The following is a 22,033-nucleotide window of genomic DNA, read 5'->3' on the forward strand; positions in this document are numbered from 1 at the left end:
TCCCAAGGATGATCAGAAGAAATGGCAGCTCCTGAGTTAAATATATATAGTACAGTATTTATAGTAGGACCCTGTGATATTTCAGTTTTAATAAATCAGCAAAAATGTCAACAAACCAGTGTTTTTCTGTCAATATGGGGTGCTGTGTGGACATTGAGGAGAAATGAACCTAAATGGTTTTAGCAAATAGCTGCAATATAACAACGAGTGACAAAGTTAAGGGTGTCTGGATACTTTCCATGCCCATAGTACACAATATGTATGAAGCTTTACTGTGCTCGTGAAATTTCACCAAAAAATGTGACCACACCTTAACAAACGTCCTTCATTTTCACATTTTATGTCCCTTTAATACTGGACTTGATGAAAAAGTGAGAAATAATTTACTACTGCTGATATAAAAAAGCTTGTATAAACCATTACAAAGAGCATCAAATAAAGAAAAGTATGAATACACAGAGATTATAGGCCTGTATATGATAACCGAAAGATGAATGCGCTCTACACATCATGGCAGAAGATGGTAGTGAAGCTGAGCTAAAGTGCAGCGGAGACTCCAAACGAGGCGTCAGAAAGACTGAGGTAGCCGATTGATAGACTACGCCAGACCCGCTTCCACCACAGGACGACTGGACAGGGCGTTCGCAACATTCTCAGAGATTAATAGGATAGTTCACCCAAAAGTTCAAACTCTCTCATCATTTTCTCACTCTTCACTTGTTCAACAGCATTATGAGTTTCTTTCTTCTGTTGAACACAAAAGAAGATATTTTGAAGAATGATGGAAACCATCTATTTACTTGCATAGTAATTGAAAGCAAATTGTTACAGGTTTTCAGTTTCTTCAAAACACCTTCTTGAGTTTTATCTCAACCATCAGTGACAACATGGCTATTTTAGAAACAGTTTCTATTTCGCAGCTAAATAACAGCATTAACTACTATGACAATGATCACCTCAGGTACTGATTATGTGCGTTATTCACTGTTACCAGTGTGAGCTTGAAAACTATTTTACTTGACATTTATTGCCATATTGAAAGCAGCAGCACATCTTAAATAAAATAATAATTAGGAAACGGTTTGAAAGTGAAAGTCAGACTCAGTGTAAACCAACAACATCAGTCACTCAGTTGCCTATGCAGTTTTAAAGGTCCAAGAAATGCTCTGAAGTCGATGTTTGACAATCTCAACTGAAACATGAAGAGAGGGCGGAGCATATAGTAGCTCCTCCCCTTTTAAAAAAAGCCAAAAGTATTTTGCTCTGCCAGTGAGAGTGGTTCAGCTTAAGCGCATTAAATAAAATGAGAAGAAGGGGCGGGGCATGTTACATACCAGAGAGCATTTGATTGGTCGGAGGGAATTGAAGAGAAACAGATATACGAGTTGATGTGAATAAAATTGTTCATTCATTTAGGCAGAAGTGGAATAAAAATGCAAGATTTGGATATTTGAATCTGGTTTATAGCTTCTAAATGCGAATTTACATTTTCTGAAGTGCGCTAGCTTAAAGATATGCTTAAGACTTACTGATATCCTTAAGATATACTGATACTAACATCTATAAACCTTTATTTTAATTTTACAAGACCTTTAATAAGGTTAAAAAGATTTAATATGTACTGATTACAATCCTTACCATTTGGTTGGGAATGCAGTGCACTATTCTGTTTTGCTGAATGCTGTAGTATTTAAATGTTTCTGCCGTATCGCAGTTGGTGCAGACAGACAAATTGCTTGTCGCTGGAATCTTGTCATTTCACGTTGTAGTTAAGACACACTGACTTTGTTTACATGCACATCAGTAATCTAATTATTTGCCCTAATCTGAATAAGACAATAATAAGATTAAGGCGTTTACATGAGTTGCTTTTTGGATGTTCCTTTCATGAACCTGTTTTACATGTTATAGCACATAATTCGATCAACGTCATTGCGTTACTGCGCTATCCATGTTTCCTCTGGAGTTTCATGTCATTTTGGGTGTTTTATTCGTAATTTGTCAACTTTCACTGCAGTTCGGCAGTTTGACATTCATTCAGAAACATTCCATGCATGCCCCCGTGACAAACAAGATATTAGATGCGAGTATGAACTGCTGGAGGAGTGTTGTTTTAATGCAATTGGATACCACACGCAGTATGAGAAAAAACCCTCAGCATTTTGCAATGTCTGTGGTCTTTTACTGACTCGGTAGGTGCACAGATTAGTGTCAAACAGCCGTGTGTGTATAGATTATCCTGGTGCAAAATGCGGTGCAAATCCTACACGACAGTAGTAGTTTGATTGCGCTGTTTACATGTCTGTACTGCATTTCAATAATGCCACTAAAATCGGCAAACTCCACGTCATAATTCATTTCTGTTTACCTGGATTATGACTTTAGTAATCAAAAATCGACGTTTACATGGTAGACTCTTAATCAGAGGATTGTCTTAATCGTATTAAAATCAGATTATTGGCGTCCATGTAAACATACTCACTGTTGGTGTTCAACAGAAAAAAGAAACTCAGAAATGTTTAAAACTAGGACTGCACAATATTGGAAAAATCTGATATTGCGATTTGTTATTTTTCTGCAATAAATATTGTGTTATGAACACAATTTCACAAATTAAGCTCTATTTAATGGTTTTCTGGGGAGTTTAACAGTATTTAAATAATCACAATGCAATATATATATATATATATATATATATATATATATATATATATATATATATATATGCTTTTCTTTTCAAGTTCTAAACATCTAAAAATTTCTTAGATCAAGTACTTCTAGTACAACTTCAGAAAAATCGAGTCAAAATTAAGGGTTTTTACTTAAAACAAGTCAAATTATCTGCCAGTGGGGTAATTAAAATATTCTTGTTGTCACTTGTAAATGTAGATAGTTGGACTACAAATGAGACAATTTTATTTATTTTTGTATAAATTCTGTATAAATACTGTAAATAAATACAATTCTGTAGCTCCTGGGCTTTACTTCAGACTCAGCATAGCATATCTTGCGATGTGACTATTGTAGATGTGCACATTGCTCTACACTAAAAAAAAAAAAAAAAGATTACTGCTGTTTGTTCAACTACCTGTATAAAATGAGCTGAAACAACACAATTCTTGTCATTTCTTTGGACAATTTACTTGTTTTATGCTCAGTCCACTAATTTTTTTAACCATTTAGTTAACTTAAGCGTTTTGTGTTGGGACGACATAAAGGAATTGTGTTGGTCCAACTACCTGGTTAGGGGATTTGTAGTTCCCAGCATGCTTTGCCTTGGGTTTAATTAAGAGAGGGAAAAAAGTAAAGTTAAAAAAGTAATCTTAGGTGTTTAATGCTAATAGAAAGACTTGCTCGAGTTTAATCTTCACTTTAGTTTGATGATTTAGAAGATTTTCATGTAATTCTTTGAGTTTTGAGAGTACCACCTCACAGAAGCACTCATGCTTTGGGTGTTGGCAGCTTAATTAGCAAAAATACAGTTTGTTGCTTTTCTCAGTGAGCAATAACTGCCCTAAAATTTGTTGTGAGATCTCAATCAACTGTGCACAGTTAGCTCCATAAATAATTGGACGTTGACACAGTTCTAACATTTTTGGCTCTATACACCAACACAATGGATTTGAATGAAATGAAGATGTGCTTTAACTGCAGACTGTCAGCTTTAATTTGAGGGTATTTACATCCAAATCAGGTGAACGCTGTAGGAAATACAACAGTTTGCATATGTGACTCCCCCTTGTTAAGGGTCCAAAAGTAATTGGACAATTGGCCTCTAAGCCATTCCATGGGCAGGTGTGTTATTCCCTCATTATCCATAGCATACTGCAAAAGCAACCAAAAATTTTTTGAAGGGAAAGAAGTGGAATGTTACGCAATGGCCAAGTCAATCACCTGACCTGAATCCGATTGAGCTTAAATTTCACTTGCTGTAGACAAAACTGAAGGGAAAACGACCCAAGAACAAGCAGGAACTGAAGACAGTTGCTGTAGAGGCCGGGCAGACCACCATCAGGATTGAAACCCAATGTCTGGTGATGTCTATGCGTTCCAGACCTCAGGCTGTAGTTGACTGCAAAGGATTTGCAACCAAACTGAAAGCTGAAAACTGAAAGTTTGGTTTATGATTATTATTCTGTCCAATTACTTTTGGACCCTTAACAAGTGGGAGGCACATATGCAAACTGTTGTAATTCCTACAGCGTTCACCTGATTTGGATGTAAATACCCTCAAATTAAAGCTGACAGTCTGCAGTTAAAGCACATCTTGTTTGTTTTATTTCAGATCCATTGTGTTGCTGTATCGACCTCCATTAAATTGAGTTCATCCAATGAATTATTTTTTGAGTGTATTAATGCTGAAACCATATAATGTGCAGCCCTATGTGAAACCCCTTGAGAGTGAGTAAATAGTGAGTAAATGTACCATTTTGGGTGAACTAATCGCTTTAAGGCTTTCCCATTGGGCCCCGGGGTTGGAACGGGGCCGCCAGGAAGGGGTCCATAACCGCTCGAACACCCACTGTCCAGGAGTGAAGCGGTCCAACAGGAACGGAGCTGATGGCCGCCTGCTGGCCCACACTAGACACTACACGATGGGCCGCAATGGGCTGTTGGGGCATCGGAGCCTCGGCGCAGTATGGGAAGCGGATCTGACTGTGCACCGGCGGATGAGGAACAACAGGATCACCACCATTGGAGATCTGTGCAACATGTGATTCGCTCCTTTTGTAAAATGGTGCTTGGAGGAAGACGTCAGGCTGCGGACGAGATTGCTGAATTTGTGGAAATGGAGCGCTGGTGAAGATGTCCCTACCATCTGGCCCACAGCCTGGGAACGGGGCGCTGGAGAAGACATCTGGAGAGGATGATGGAGAGAGTTTGAGAGATGTAGTGTTGAGGAGTTTAGAGTCCAGCAGGAGCAGCTTCGATCCACTGCACATGTGCAAAACTTCCTCCTCTTCTTCTTCTGCAGGAACATCTGAGCTTTGGATGCCTGATGCAGATTCATAGCCGTTAACGTTAGGCAGATCATCTGAAAGAAAATTAGGTGGTAAGAAATTAAAGATGAGAACTCTTGCTTTAAACCTACACTGAAGAAAAATTAGGGGTGTACTGAATCAAAGTTGATCCGTGATTTGTACGGATCACAACCCTCGGTTCAGAACACATGTGACCTGCGGATTAATACATTTTTTTACTGTTAGATTAATCCTGAATTTGTAACGATTGCAAAGAGATCACAGCTATGAAAGCATTTAGGCATTCCTGTAAAATATAATGATGGAAGAAGTTGTGGTGGGTTATTCGGGATGTGGTGGGTTTCTTAGGTTATTAAGGGTGTTTTCTGTCATTACTTGTTGAGCCTTTTGTAATGTTTAGAGACATTTTGAAACCCACCATGCAGCTTTTGCGGCAAAGTACCAGCTGAGCGAAAGCTGAAAGAAGGCGTGTGAGCTCCAGCAAACCGGACAAAAACAGTAGGGGTAAGATGGGACAGGTGCATCTGTGAGTTCGAGTGCTGCGAGCTCTGCTTGCCTTATTGGAGATCGCAAGGCAAAAGAAACCTTTCACACATGGAGAATAAGTTGTGTATGCAAAGTATGGCAAATGAACTGTTCGCTGCAGTGCTTAATTTGACCTGGATCTTGCTCCGGGTAATGTCAGATATTCGTGTTTTGTGTTCTGGTATTTTAATTGATCTTTGTGCATGTTTGTGTGTGTGTGTGTGAGTGAGTGAGTGAGAGAGAGAGAGAATGAGTATGAGCCGAGAGAGAGAGAGAATGAGTATGAGCCGAGTGAAAAACAGCACGCGCACACACATAAAGGTAGTCAATTTTGACCAATCAGCTTTCTTACATTTACAATCACTCTCATTGGTTGGTGATTATTGTTTTGCGCGTGCAGTGAGCAGAGAAAATAAATAATGGCATAGTGGCCTACCTAAATAATAACAATAGCATGCATGCAAATATATAAATATATATTTAAACATGAGTAAATTGATTATGAGCCTGATCAAGAGAAGATGAAACTGTGAAATTGGAAGATGAAAATGAAATTATGGGCTCCAGTAGATTATCGTTAGACAGAGTCATATTCACTTGGCACATAATAGTGAAGTGAACTGAATGTCAGTGTTATTAAAATGAAGTGATGTTACATGCTTTTTCGCTATAATGCTGAGTAACGTCATGTTCTGGTGTCCTGACACTTTATCCTATTATGCTACCAACACTTATATATATATATAGATAGCACGGTGGTGCACTGGGTAGCACAACCGCATCACAGCAAGGTCGCTGGGTCAGCTGGCATTTCTGTGTGAAGTTTGCATGTTCCCCGTGTTTGCATGGGTTTCCCCCACAGTCCAAACACAAATTTGTCCGTAGTATGTGTGTGTGTGTGAATGAGTGTGTATGGATTTTCCTTGTGATGGGTTGCAGCTGGAAGGCTATGAGTTGTGTAAAACATATGTTGGACAAGTTGGTGGTTCATTCCGCTGTGGCAGACTAATAAAGTAGTAGTTCATGCTAATAAAGTAATAAAAAAATGCATTTGCCAAAAACATCAGAAATGGCTCTTTGCTGAAAAAAGGTTTGCGACCCCTGGTGTAGAGTGTCATGATCATGGTAACACACACACAAACACAACACAAAAAATAATGCTTTATGCTTTATTCACACAAGAAGTGACTTTTTAGTCGTCTGTCGCTCTCGGTGGCGATCTGCTACAAACCAAGCGGCAACCTCCCGCTCTCCCTCGGGAAGCCAATACGGAAGTAACTGAAATTGCAATTCATCAAAATTCCACTAGTCCTGGCTCCATAATAGAGCAATTTTCAATTGAGCCCACTGTTAGAATGGCCAACTTTACAGCAGAAAAAAAGGTGTTTACAGCCTGGTACAAAGAACGATTTGGGTTCATTTAGCTATTATTACCCTCCATGACAACTGTGAGGGGGGTGAATTTTTTATAACTCATCCGTTTCCTTTATATTAGGTTATATTAAGTTTGCATAATTAAGGGCGTGGTCACTTGAGTGACAGCTAGGTCTCGCTGCTTGCTGTCTCGTCACCTCAGCTGTTAGCAGCTGATTAGCTGCTAAACTTGGCATATACATCGCATTTTCGTTTTGTTTTATGTGGCTTTACACAGTCAGCTGCCTTTTGGAAATATTTCTTGCAAATATCAGATGATATGGCATGCTGTGTGCATTTAATTGTGCTCAACATTCACGTGGCCTCCGTTTCCCAGGTGAGTGAAATTATATTCTTATATACCATCTCTATAAACGTATTTGTTTTATTTAAGATTATATATCATTTATAATGTTCTTTAGAGCTGTAATTCACTCCAGAATCTGACAGATTGATTAGCTGTAGGCTCTAGAACAGTCATCTGAAACGTTATCATATAGTGTTATGCTGGAGTTCATCAATAGTCTTGCATTTACTAACACACACTATGATTGAGGTGTTTAGAAGTAATTTGCGTTTTCCTCCTGTAGAAAAACATCATCAGAACAATGCTTAGTGGCTCAAAGTTCAACAGTGTTTTTAAAAGTCTAAACACTTTATTGATATAGTAAACAGCCAAGCACATGTCGTCAGAACATAAACGAGTCGCAGGTAATGAAGTATTAAGCGTTTCTCCTATGGGAAAGTCAGTAAGCAAAATGCCAGTAGGCGTCTGTAGCTCCGCCTCTTTGCCCTTGTTTGGTATTCCCCGTTTGGTGCGATTACGCGCAAACAAAATGGCGACAGTTGGCCACGCCTACTAGTAGCTTCTTTTGGGTTCTTCAGAAACCTATGGGTGATGTCACGGATACTACGTCCATATCTTTTACAGTCTTTGCTACAAACGCAGTTCTGTGTAGATCTACAGCACGGAGAATACAACCGGCATCTGATCGAGCAGAGAGAGGATCACGTGAGCTCTACTGGTGCTCCTATTGGCTGTCGCTTAAAGTCCGTCTTCACTAGCATAAAGTTGAAGGATTCTCAACTTTGTCGCATCACTCGACACGCCCACCTGGTCGCCAACGGTTGCTGTTACTTGCGTAGACGCGGTCATTGGAAGTTGCTCACTCTCTATTGAAATGAACGATTTGTCGATTTGCTGCTGTGAGTCCCTTATAGCGTGAATGAGGCTTTAAGCAATACAAGATGAAACAAACTCTAATGAACCTTAGATAAAAAAACATTCCAATCCAAAGAAAACCATAAGGATTTCTAGGAATGTAACAATACATTAAAAGACCAATTAGGTTGGACAGTTTATCACGATAACACTAGCAAGGGAACATGTAGCCAATTAACTACATCACTATGCCATTTGTTCAGTCCTTCACTGTAAAAATTGCAATCTATTTTTACACAAACCTCCATCCCCAGTCCAATTAGACTATTTAAAGTACGATTTACATGTTCTAGCAATGTGAACATTTACCGTTAATTCAGTGTTCCAGAACTCACACATTTTCACATACTAAGAGGTCAGCTAATCATAAAGGAGGTCATTTACATATATATATATTATATATATATATATATATATATATATATATATATATAGAGAGAGAGAGAGAGAGAGAGAGAGAGAGAGAGAGAGAGAGAGAGAAAGAGAGAGAGAGAGGCAGAGAAAACTTGCGTGATCGTTAAAAGTGGAGATAATCTATTCTTTGAAGAAGCCAATTTCTGCTCTACAATACCAGAAAAAAAAGCATGACCTGAAGCACAATATCCCATTAGCCTGCTCTAGCAATGAAACTAATTCACTCAGGAAGCCCCGCTGCTTTAAGAAGTCCTTTTAAGTCAATGACAATGGAATGGAATGAAACGCAAAAAAATGTTAAAGGTAAATACCTATATGGGGTTTGCAAATATTGGCCGCATGGGCTTGGAAAACAAATCGTTTAAAATGGCCCGTTACCACTGAGTGGCACAGTAGGGGTCACCTTTATCAGGCTTGCGTTTCCACTGCCAAAAGGGTACCAATGGTGGGCTTGGTGTAAGACAAAGTTTCAGTCTACGTCATTCTTGCTCAAGGAAATGTCTACAGTAAAGCTGTCGTTAACATATGATATGACAAGCACTTCTCACAAAACAGATGCTTTATACACATAAATACCTGTGCATAAATGTTCATTACTAACCTTGATTTCATTATAACTGCGGATCAATGACAGCGCAGTGTAACGTCTGTGATTATATAAAATAAATAAATAAATAAATGCAACATATATGAACACATATATACCATATGTTGCCAATTACAGAAAAACTACACGGAGCAAACATTTAGAAAATGATTCCATCATTCCGAGTTCATAATACGCAAAAGGTGATGATAGTAATTAAACATGGCAGTTTGTTCATGTTTTAGGTTGCTGAAAGAATCATTTGCTCCTTTGTTTTTTCCGGCTTCTGCTGGTTCTTCTTTCACGTTTCTGAAGCACTTCAATAATCACGTGCATGTTATTTCTATGAACTCAAGAAATCTATTGACTTGTTATTATATGTATATATTATTACGCTGTAATGTCTCGGCTGTGCACTTCCTTTGTTTTTATTCTCCTGGCTTGTACACGTGCTAGTGATGCTACTCTGTAAACCAATAGTGTTCAGCTGCGAGTCTAGCTCCGCCTTTTAGTACCCTTTTGTTGTGCTAGGTACCCTTTGAAAAGGATACCCAAAAAGTGGTGTGGTTTGCTTTTTGGTACTTTTTGACTGTGGAAACCATAAAAGAGTACCGACCCATACCATCTCACTTAGCTGAAAAGGCCCAAAAGAGAACTGTTAGTTTTATTGTTTTAATAAATTATTTTAATGATTATAACCATTGGTGACTCAGTAGCGCAGGAGGTAGTGCTGTTGCCTCACAGCAAGAAGGTTGCTGATTCGAGCTTCAGCATGTTCTCCCTGCGTTTGCGTGGGTTTCATCCGGGTGCTCCGGTTTCCCCCACAGTCCAAAGACAGGTACAGGTGAATTGGGTAAGTTAAATTGTCCGTAGTGTATGAGTGTGAATGAGTGTGTATGGATGTTTCCCAGAGATGGGTTGTGGCTGGAAGGGCATCCGCTGCATAAAACATGTGCTGAATGAGTTGGCGGCTTGTTCCAATGTGGCGACCCCAGATTAATAAAGGGACTAAGCCAAAAAGAAAATTAATAAATTCTAACCATTTTTATAACCATTGAAGATTTTTTTTAATCAAACTTTGATGCATCACTTGCTTTTGTTCATATTTCGGACAGTTTTACCTATTAAAGTTTATTAAAATATCAATGAGAGTAGAACATGGGTTGATCTATAAATATATTTTTTATTATGGCAAGAATAAAAGCAAAAAAAAAACACTTACTTAAAAATACAGATGTTTTTTAGATTTAGCCCCCTCCACAATTCACACATTACTGTCTGGCTAGTTTCTTTCCTCTACTTATGCTAAAAAGGCAATAATGGTCCAACATTCCTGACCATTATCACCAATAACGTCTAGAAAGCAGGCCATCAGTATACTGTAAACCGATAGGTTCAAATATTCCTTCCCAGTTATCAAAGAAATATTTTGTTCCTTAAAGTTTTGTAACTATTAAATTGTTTTAAATTCAAAATCGTAATATATACATCAGTGTAAAACCTGTGACTGGTGGAAAAACATTTTCTGTACCTGGGTCTCCACCTTTGTCATGGCCTCTTTTGGCTTTAACAAACGTATTAACAAAATAACAAAACAAAAACTTTCCCCCTTTCCCATGGCTGTTGCCATTTCTAGCCAAGAATTATTGATCATCTGGTTATCTCTGTGATTACGGATCATAAAGATGTCTGCACAGTCGTTCTGTTTCAGACAAAATCTCTTCAGAGTGTTTCATATTCAACTCAAATCAAACGCGGCGCCGCGTGCACTGTTCGCTCGAGTCTAAAAAAAAAATCATGTGCTCTGCCGGCCGAAATCATGTCGTGCGCACCCCAAGCAAACCTCCGCGATGACGTCACATTAGCCGCGCACACTCATGAGAACTAGCGAATGCGTCAAGTATAAACCAGGCTTTAGACCGAGTTCAGACTGGATGATTTAGGCCCTGATATTAACTCGCCGACAGGTTTTGAGAAATCGCAGACAAATGTCTGAAATCACAGGCAAATCGCTGCTCGTTTACGTGAGTAACAATCACACAGTGTAAACAAACAATGACGCAATCTGAGAGAACTGCACACGAGTCGCCGATACCCATCAGATATTTGGCATGCGAAATATCTGGAGCTGTCAGCGATTCAAAAATCATGCCGTGAAATGTGTTCTGATTGAAAATAACATCGGCGACCACCTACAGCCAATGAGAGAACAGCATCCACTAGTGTGGGTCTCTGCAGGTCAGTGGGAGGTTGGGGGAGAAGTTTAAAGGGCTTCTTTTCAGTCTATTTAGACCCAAGAAATGGAGGAAAAGCTAGTGTGAATTTGACAGGAGCACTTGTGTCTGTTTAACGAGTCATCTGAGCAATACCACAACCAGGTCGACAATGAAAAAAGTTTGAGAGAAATTGCTAATTCCCTTCAAAGCCAGGTAAGCAAAATAAGTTCATTTTCTACCCCATTAACGGCTTCTTTCTCAATATGTAGTTAATAACAAAAGATATACTACGTGACTTCGCGTTGTTTCTGTTTCCCTTCTCGCGCGTGTTTTGTTGTGAGATGTAGTTTGTGGACCAAGACAAAGTTGTCGGTGATTCTCCTATTGTGCAGTCATGCAGTGTGAAACCCCCTGTCGCCGAGCCATCTTGCAGTGTAAACAGCACAGATGGAATGCTAGCCCAGATAGTCACGCAGTGTTAAAACATCTGTGACGCCACTACTTTTAAAATCATGCAGTCCGACCTCAGCATAATCTGCTGGAGAGCAGGTTTTATTTTAAGATAGAGAACTCAAACTCAAACTGGACTAATCAGTGACTGATGTATATCTGCCACTTCCCATCCCATTGGCCAAAATAGAGTCTTTTGTTGCTAATAATTTATTATATAAATTATAATTATTTATATTTTATTATATATTCAATTAATGTTAAGAATGGATTTAAATACATTTTTTTAAATATTGACAAATATTTATTTATATAAAATGAGCTGTTTGTGATCCTACCAGTGTTGGGAAAGCTACTTGAAAAATGTAGTGAGAGCTAAGCTATTAGCTACTCTACTTAAAATGTAGCCTATCTACACTAAAAGCTACCCTCTGGGAAATGTAGCTAGCTAATCTAAAAGCTACATGGCAAAAGTAGCTTAGCTACAAAGCTATTTTTACAATTTTCATTTTTAAATCGAAGCAACTTAAATCCAAGTCAATCATATCTTAGAGGTCAATAAAACTGTCAATGAAACATATGAGGCAGAATTCAGTTTAGTTATTTAGTGTAAACAATATGCTGTACTAAACTGAAACAAATTATAGTATATAACAGCTAAAACAAAAAAATCCAATAAAACCAGGTGTTCCACATTAAAAATACTATAGTCATTTATAGTAAAGTATTTTGGAACATTTGCATTATAGTGTATATTTATACTTATTAAACTATTTTTTTTTTTTGAGCACAGCATCAGAAATTAAGTCATTGCACCGTAACGTACTTCTCGAGGTATGCTCATGAGGAATCCCGCTTCAGAAATAACCCCTCTCCCTCAGTCATCTTTAAATCAAGCAAGTTTCACCAGAGGTGGCAGTAACGCACTAAAAACTTTGTTGTCGAACACCGTAAAACAGGAAGAAGAAATCGTCATTCTCGTCTTACATTCATCGGCTAGACACCGGCCTCACCTCCCCAAAGTTACTTCACCTTATTAAAACTGCATAAATATATAACCATGTATCTGGTTCTTAGGCTTGTGCCGGTATTCGGTAATGCGATAAATCACGGTAATGAATATGCACGATATTGTTATCGCGGGCACTTCAAAATACCGTGAAAAAGAATAGATCCGAATTTTTATTCTTAGAACGCGCCTTAGCTTATTTTCCATCAACCGCTTGAAGAAACACTGCGTATATGCTGCGCAGAACTGATGTGCACTCTAATGTAAACAATCCCCACATGTAGAAGCACTGTGTGTGCGCCGCCGCTGCCACCGCACTATAATCCTCACACGAAGAAGAAGCATGGCGGAAAGAGGAACGCTCCCGACAATTTATCCCCCTTCAGCTTATTTTCCATCAACCGCTTGAAGAAACACTGCGTATATGCTGCGCAGAACTGATGCGCACTCTGATGTAAACAATCCCCGCATGTAGAAGCACTGTGTGCACACAGTGCGCGCCGCCGCTGCCACCGCTCGCTAATCCTCACACGAAGAAGAAGCATGGCGGAAGGAGGAACGCTGCCGACAATTTATCCCCCTTCAAAAAGGGTAAAGTCAGAGGTTTGGAAATATTTTGGGTTCCAAAAAAATGCAGAGGGATTGCTGATCGAAGACGGTTTCCCTTTGCACATTCACTTTGATATAATTCCTCAAGTTTACTTTTATATTGTGTATTGTTTTATTTATATTTATTTGTATTTAAATGTTTGAAGTACTTTTAGTTAATTAAAAAAGTTATTAAAGTTACTAAGTTGACGAAACTGAAGTTTTTTGTGTTTTTTTTTACCTGTTTCTCTAGTAAAATTACAATATCGTGATAATACCGTATACCGTGATAAAAGCTCAATCAATTAATCGCAGCATGAAAATGTGATACCGGCACATGCCTACTGGTTCTCATCCAGAGCTTACTATTAAGGGCCTTTCTATCATGGATAAAAAATTGAATAACAATTATATCAGGAAAATCCTAACTGCAGATAAAAGTGTTCCTCCAATAGCAATGGTTAAATGGAAACAAGCATTCCCTTCATTCTTCTTTTCCCCAAAAATCTGGACAGATATTACAAAATACATCATTCCTAATAAAGTAAAAGAAACTAATTTTAAAATATTACATAGATATTATCCATGCAATGATTTTATTAGTAAGTTTAAGGAAGGTTTTTCACCCTTGTGGTGTTTTTGTAAAATGGAACCGGAAACAATTCATTTATTTTTCAGCTGCAGTTACACAAAACGGTTTTGGTCCCAAGTTTCCTTACTTCTTTTTGAAGTGTTTTATAAATTTATCAATATAACTGATATAATGGTTTTATTTATGGATTGCAACTCTGGAATATTGGAAATAGACAAAATAACAGCAATTCTTATTTTATTTGGAAAGCATCACATCCACAAAACAAAATGTATGCTGACTGTACCAAATTGTAAACTGTTCTTCATTGATCTAAACATTTTTAATGATTTACTCACTTCTATACAGAGTAATACCAAAGATATTAAGACATCCCAACTGCTGAAAAAAATACTTAATGTCCATGATTAATTTCTGTTGTTAATTCCTTGTATACTGTTTTATGTATAATCCTGTACGCCCCTGTTTAATCAATAAAAATAAAAAATAAAATAAAGACACTGGCCTCACAGCTCCGTGAATGTCGGTGCCATCACTAATTGATCCGTGATCGGTAAATGTAGCTTGTGTGGACGCTACTGCGCTACTTGACTAATAAAATAGCTTCGCAACTGAAAAGCTATTTGATTTAGAAAGTAGCGACGCTACCGCCACGCTACTGAGAAATATAGTAGTCACTACTATATACTAGTAGTACTAATATAGCTAGTAGCGTCACTACTTGTCATGATGCTACTGCCCAACAATGGATCCTACATTAATAAAACCAGTTGATAATATTATTAAACTGCTAATCTTCAGCAAGTGACAACTTTAATGGTGGACGGCTGCTTCTCACTCAGAGCTGTTTATGTTAATGAGGGAGAGATGGTCACCAGAGAGCAGGGTTTTTCACCAATGATGACACATAAAAAGAGAAAATGTCAATCAAAGTGTTTCTGCAGACTGTTTTTATCGAGTCTGTTTATAAAAAAATAGAATTAATAAATGTTTACCATTAGAAAGCTGTAATATTCACAAACTGCTGCCACACAACTGTGTTTAAACCCCTTATAAAGGTGATTTTTTTAATATAGGTCCCCTTAAGGCAGGCAGAAAAGCTGTTTTATTTCTCTTACTTATTTTGACTCTGAAAGCTACAAAATGATTAACTCGCTCCACCTGCGTTCAGTGTCTGCCAGGAATCCATTTCCTTCATTAAAATGCTATTTACAATATCCTTTTCTGGTCTATCACATGGGCATATATCATGATTTCCAAATGGTAAACACACATTTAGGTCTCAGGTGAAAGCTTTCTCTGCCTGAATGTTGATTTCCCTATTAAAATGAATGAATGAAATGAATGTTCACATATGAATAGATAGAGAGAGAAAGAGAGAGAGAGGATCATGGCCAATCACATGGACAATGAAACCTTACCTGAAGAAAAAACAGCTCATGCAGCCAGAACTCCACCAAAAAACGTATGACAACAATAAGAAAAAAGTATTTAACAACACAATCCTTCAATATGTCACTCACATTTGTGTCCATAATAGGACTGCAGTACAAAAGAAGCAAACGGAGGCTTGAGTATCAACAGTGTGAAGCTAATATGTTTTAAAGGGCACCTATTTTACCCCTTTTTCAAGATTTAAGATGAGTCTTTTGTGTCTCCAGAATGTGTCTGTAAAGTTTCAGCTCACAATATCCATCAGATTATTTATTAGACCTTCTTTAAAGCTGGGAAATTTGAGCTGTTAGGAGATTGTAGTTGTTTTTGTTGCCCACCGCTCCTACGTGCATGTCAGAGCTGTAGCCTTTACGTAGATAAACAGCACAGTGACAGACAAGAATGAAGCAGATCTCCCTTACTACTGTAAAAACTTCCCCAACTGTTATTTGATGTATTTGTTGTGGAGTTAATTCAAGCCTTAATGCGACGATGAGTCAAACACACAATGTTGTTATAAAGTTCGCACGTGTGGACACACAAACACATGCACATGTTTAGTTTTGCACGGCAAATATGACAGGATACATGTTAACATTCACTGCTGTATGGACATCTGTTATGTTAATGTACAAAATAAACCTGATTTAAGTCCACAAACCAGGATTGAAGCATCTTCTTTATAATTGTACTGACACTATGTGGCTGTGGTGATGAATTACAGCAATTTTACTGTCTTTATTAAAAACATGCACCATTTTATAAACGTTTGAAACTTGTAAAACTCTTTCTTGAGGTGCAGATGATCACAGCGGGCTGAACAGATCTTTTAATGCCAGTTGCTTTGCGCCAGTCCTGTCTTGTTGATATAATTATACACATTACTATGGAGACATGGTAATATGCACCTGCTTATCAGCTCGGTGGGCAGGGCAAACCACACTCAAACATCACGTTATGATGGGTCTCAGAATTGCAGAGATTTGGATCCTATTTTAACATCAGGAAATTTAAAAAGAGAGACTTATTGTGTTTCTATCACTCCAATATGATAGTGGACACACAACACAGACACACAGTTCTGCCCAAACAGCTTACAAAAGATGATTTTCATCATAGGTGCCCTTTAAAGAATATGTAAAGTTTGTTTTCCACCATTCAAATGCCTAAATATTCAACGTAATACCAATTTATAATTCTGAAAAAAAAATAATAATGCTAATCATCAATATAGTTACAAATTTAATATGAAAACTCTCTAACGACTTATTGAATATTAGTTAAAAACACTCATATTTCAAACATTGGAAGCGTTTTATAATAAGGCTTCAATAGTTAATATATTTACTAATATGAACAAACTATTTAAAATGCATTTATTGCAGTATTGATTCATGTTTGTTCATTTTAGTTAATGAAAATGAAGTAATTCATTGTAAGTTCATGTTAACTTGCAGTGCTTTGTCTAATGTTAACATGTACAACTTTGGATTTTAATACAGTATTAGTAAATGTTTAACTAGGAGTAATTATTGTTCATGTTTGTAAATGCACTGACTATCATTAACTAACTGAATCATGTTTTAAACATGTGATCCAAACACTTCATTCCTAAAGACCAATGTTTAGATTGAATAATGAAATCAAATAAATGCATTTAAAGAACAATATCAGTTTCCTCTAATTAAAATAACAACAATGTCAAATTGTATAACATTATTAACATATAATAGTAATATTCATTTATTATTATTATTATTATTATTATTATTAATATAATAATAATAATAATAATAATAATAATATATAAAGGTTTTTCATTTGGAAAACCTTTCTACAATAATAAAAATAAAAAGAACAACAACAATAATAAAAATCATAATCATAATAATATTTTCATAGAAATATTTTAAAAATATATATATATTTTATATTATATATAATATAATTTTTTTAAGTAACTGTCAGTTAACATTTAGAAAAGCTTTCTACAATAATAATGATAATAATAATAGTTATTATTATTTTAACAGTCCTTTCTACCGATTCATTTTTACATTTTTTCAGTCGATTCTCTTGTCTTATTTTTGTTTTTATATTCTGTCTTTTTATTTTAAATGTGCTTTATAAATAAATGAACTATTATTATTAGTTTTATTATAGAAAGAGTTTATTTAAATTTGTCAATTTACATTTGGAAAACTTCTACAAAAATAATAATTACAATAATAATACAAATAATAATTGTTATTATTTTAATCTAACTGTGAATTTACAGTTGGAAAACCTTTCTACAATAATTAAAATAATTAATTAATAATTAATAACCATAATATTAATTATTTCTATTTATTTATTTATTATTATTTCTACTTACTGTCGGTTTACATAAGAAAAACATTCTACAATTATACAATACTACTACTACTACTACTACTACTAATAATAATAATAACAAAATTACTAATAATTTATTATTATAGAAAAATTATTCATTTAACTTTTTTCAGTTTACATTTTGGCAAACTTTCTACAGCAATAATCAATAATAATAATAATAATAATAATAATAATAATATAGAAAAGTTTTTCATTTGGAAAACCTTTCTACAATAATAAAAATAAAAAGAACAACAATAACGAAAAGCATAATCATAATAATATTTTCATAGAAATATTTTATATATATATATATATATATATATATATATTTATATATATATATATATATATATATTTTTTTTTTAATATATATTGTATATAACATAATATTTTTTTAAAGTAACTGTCAGTTAACATTTGCAAAAGCTTTCTACAATAATAATAATAATAATTATTATTATTATTTTAACAGTCCTTTCTACGGATTCATTTTTACATTTTTTCAGTCGATTCTCTTGTTTTTGTTTTTATATTCTGTCTTTTTATTTTACTTTGACTTCTGTGCAGCACTTTGGTCAGTCTTGTGACTGTTTTTAAATGTGCTTTATAAATAAATGAACAATTATTATTTTATTATAGAAAGATTTTATTTAAATTTGTCAATTTACATTTGGAAAACTTCTACAAAAATAATAATAACAATAATAATACAAATAATAATTGTTATTATTTTAATCTAACTGTGAATTTACAGTTGGAAAAACTTTCTACAATAATTAAAATAATTAATTAATAACCATAATATAAATTATTTCTATTTATTTATTTATTTCTATTTACTGTCGGTTTACATAAGGAAAACATTCTACAATAATACTACAACTAATAATAACTACATTAATGATAATTTATTATTATTTTTGAATATAGAAAAATTATTCATTTAACTTTTCAGTTTACATTTTGGGAAACTTTCTACAGCAGTAATCAATAATATAATAAGAATATTATTATTATTATTATTTGTATAGAAAAGTTTTCATTTAATTGCCAGTTTACATTTGGAAAATGTTCTAAAACAACAATAACAATATTATCATCATTATTAAATATGATTATTTTTATAGAAATGTTTTTTCTACAATAATTATACTTCTATTTCTACAATAACAATAGAAAATATTTTCATTCAACCGTTTCAGTTTACATTTAGAAAACATTTTACAATAATAATAATAATAATTATTATTATTAAAAATCTTTTCATTTAAATGTTTCAGTTTACATTTAGAAAACATTCTACAAAAATAATAACATAATACTAATAATAATAATTATTATTATTATCATTAAAAATCTTTTCATTTAACTTAATGTCAGTTTACATTTAGAAATCTGCTCCAAATTAACTGCTTAACACGATTAGCTCGACTTAAACAATGCACACCATTTCAACAGGCACAACAAATGACCACGGTCACAATTTACATTCACATTTACATGTTTATTTACCACCCCTTTCTTCCTTTATTGTTTTTTTTTTCTTTCACAAAAATAGAAGGTGCACATGAACCCATCACTGCTCTAACACTGGGCTGAGGGTGTTTTGTTTGCTACAGAGACCGATGAGCTTCCAACTCGGGGGATAAACATGGTCATAAATATTCTTTTCCTCTGAACGAAAACAGCACGTAAAAGGAATCTTTGATTTTTTTTTTTTCTTCTTTTTTTGCACAACAACACAAGTCAAAACACGACCCGCGGGGCAAAGACCTCTACTGAGAACTACGAGATGAAGCATTAGGATTGCATAGGTTAACATGAGAGTCTGTGGACGACTGTACAGAGGAGAGGATCCATTTCTTATTCAACACACACACACTTACACACACACACATCAGTAATGGAGCCCAGCAGCATCTTGTGGTGCTTGCGCTTGTAAAACAGCCAAAGCTTTCATGGCAACTTCAGTTTTATTGTCGTACTGCTGTGTTGTTTTTTGGTTTCATTACTGTGCTTTGGGGATGGACGGTATAATTAAAAACTCCTATTAGCGTTTATGGGTCAAAGACATGAACATGAATGATTTTAATTCTATTTGTTTTGTTTTCCTGAGAAATATTAGCATACATGATTTATAAAAGACGACACTTTGCTATTATACTTCAAACTATTAGTTTTATGTTTTAAAGGGGGCCTATTACGCAAAAATCACTTTTATAAGGGGTTTAAAAGCAGTTTTGTGGCAACACTGTGTGAACATAGCCAGCTTCTATTGGTCACACTTGATTAAAAACAGTCTGCAGAAACACTTTGATTGACGTTCTCCCTTTGTACGTGTCATCAGAGGGAGAAAACCCCACCCACTAGTGACCATCTTTCCCTCATTAGCATAAACAGCCCTGAGTAAGCAGCAGCCATCTGGTGTTAAGAGTTTTGAATCTGCCACTATGCTGACGAATATGGTTATGTAGCTCCGCCCTCTTTTGAGGAGAGCAATTCTCATTTGAATTTAAAGTGACGGTCACCAAAACGGCATAATTTGGATTAAAGCCTAAAAGGGGCAGTTTCAGAGCGTTATAAAACATTATTTGTAATTGAACTGACATTTGAGATTTAATTTTCGTAACTATATAACAGAATAAGTGATCTTACTAAATTTATACAAGTATAGATCAGATTTTCTGTGTTTTGTTGCTTTATTTTGCTTTGTAGCCACAGCCATTTCACCCTGTTTTCACTGGAGCTATGCAGGGTCGAGCCTGATCAGTATCTGGATGGAAGACCACACGGGAAAACTAGGTTGCTGCTAGAATTGGTGTTAGTGAGGCCATCAGGGGGTGCTCAACTTGTGGTCTGTGTGAGTCGTAATGCCCCAGTATAGTGAAGGGGACACTATACTGTCAGTGAGCGCCGTCTTTCAGATGAGATGTTAAACCGAGATCCTGACTCTCTTTGGTCATTAAAAATACAATGGCACTTCTTGTAAAGAGTAGGGTTGTAACCTCTGTGTCCTGGCCAAATTCCCTTCTTTGAATGTAAATATTTTAACATATATATTTTTAAGTTAACAGGTAACAGGAGTTTACAAAATAAACGATTTCATGGTTTTACTCAACAACGTAACTATAAATACTTTTTTCCCCCTTCCTAGCAGTATATTAAATACATTTTGCTAAATAAATTCTTTCAAAATTCTTGTCTTTGACCCATATACAAATGCTGAGGTTGGTTAAAAAAATCTAACATTTAATTGGAAAGAGATTACCTGATAAAATCTTGTCATCAATCCCAGTTGTAAAAGCAGTAAATAATAACTTGACTTTTAGTGGATCATTTAGAAAAGTGGCAGAAGGTCGATTTTTCTGATGAATTGCATCTCACTTATCACAAATACTGCAGAAGACCTACTGGAACCTGCATGGAGCCAAGATTCTCAAATCGATCAAGTTTGGAGAAAGAAAAATCATGGTTTGGGGTTACATTCAGTATGGGGGCGTGCGAGAGATCTGCAGAGTGGACGGCAACATCAACAGCCTGAGGTATCAAGACATTTGTGCTGCCCATTACATTACAAACCACACGAGAGAGCAAATTCTTCAACAGGATAGCGCTCCTTCTCATACTTCAGCCTCCACATCAAAGTTCTGGAAAACAAATAAGGTCAAGGTGCTTCAGGATTGGCCAGTCCAGTCACCAGACATGAACATTATTGAGCATGTCTGGGGTAAGATGAAGGAGGAGGCATTGCAAGAACGCTTTCTTTGCCATTCCAGATGACTTTATTAATCAGTGATTTGAGTCATTGCAGAGATGTATGGATGCAGTCTTCCAAGCTCATGATGGAGTCAGACATGATATTCATTCTGTTTCCACTGCAGCATGACTTTATATTCTATACTGGACATTATTTCTGTTCAGTGACAAGACTTTTGTCTAAGCAAAGTCAGACCTTACTGTCCTAATAAAATCATTAATAATCAAGGCATGATCATATTTTATTGTGGTCAAATAAGCTTAATCTAGAGGCCTTTGCCTTTCATATAAGCCACTTCTGATCCCAAATAATCAACTATAAGTCAAATTAATATTGGCTGCTCCTAAAACTTGGATAGGTGACAAGATTTTGGTCAGGTAGTGTATTATGAAAGAATGAACTTACTTCTAATGTTCAAAACAATATGAAGAGTTCAGATGCAAAAACGTCTAAATGCCATCTG

At 35.7% G+C, this 22,033-nt stretch overlaps 1 protein-coding gene across 1 annotated transcript in view; it reads right to left on the minus strand.

The window, feature by feature from the left end:
- Positions 1–3,700: 3,700 nt before the first annotated feature.
- aak1b (AP2 associated kinase 1b) overlaps positions 3,701–22,033 on the minus strand; it is a 76,011-nt gene continuing 57,678 nt past the window's right edge. The window contains exon 16 of the mRNA XM_056466488.1: positions 3,701–5,035. Within this exon, the coding sequence (XP_056322463.1) occupies positions 4,449–5,035 (587 nt within the window). The 3' untranslated portion in view covers positions 3,701–4,448. The remainder of the gene's footprint in view (positions 5,036–22,033) is intronic.

This window comes from Danio aesculapii, chromosome 10 (genome assembly GCF_903798145.1).
Source record: "Danio aesculapii chromosome 10, fDanAes4.1, whole genome shotgun sequence".
Lineage (NCBI taxonomy): Eukaryota > Metazoa > Chordata > Actinopteri > Cypriniformes > Danionidae > Danio > Danio aesculapii.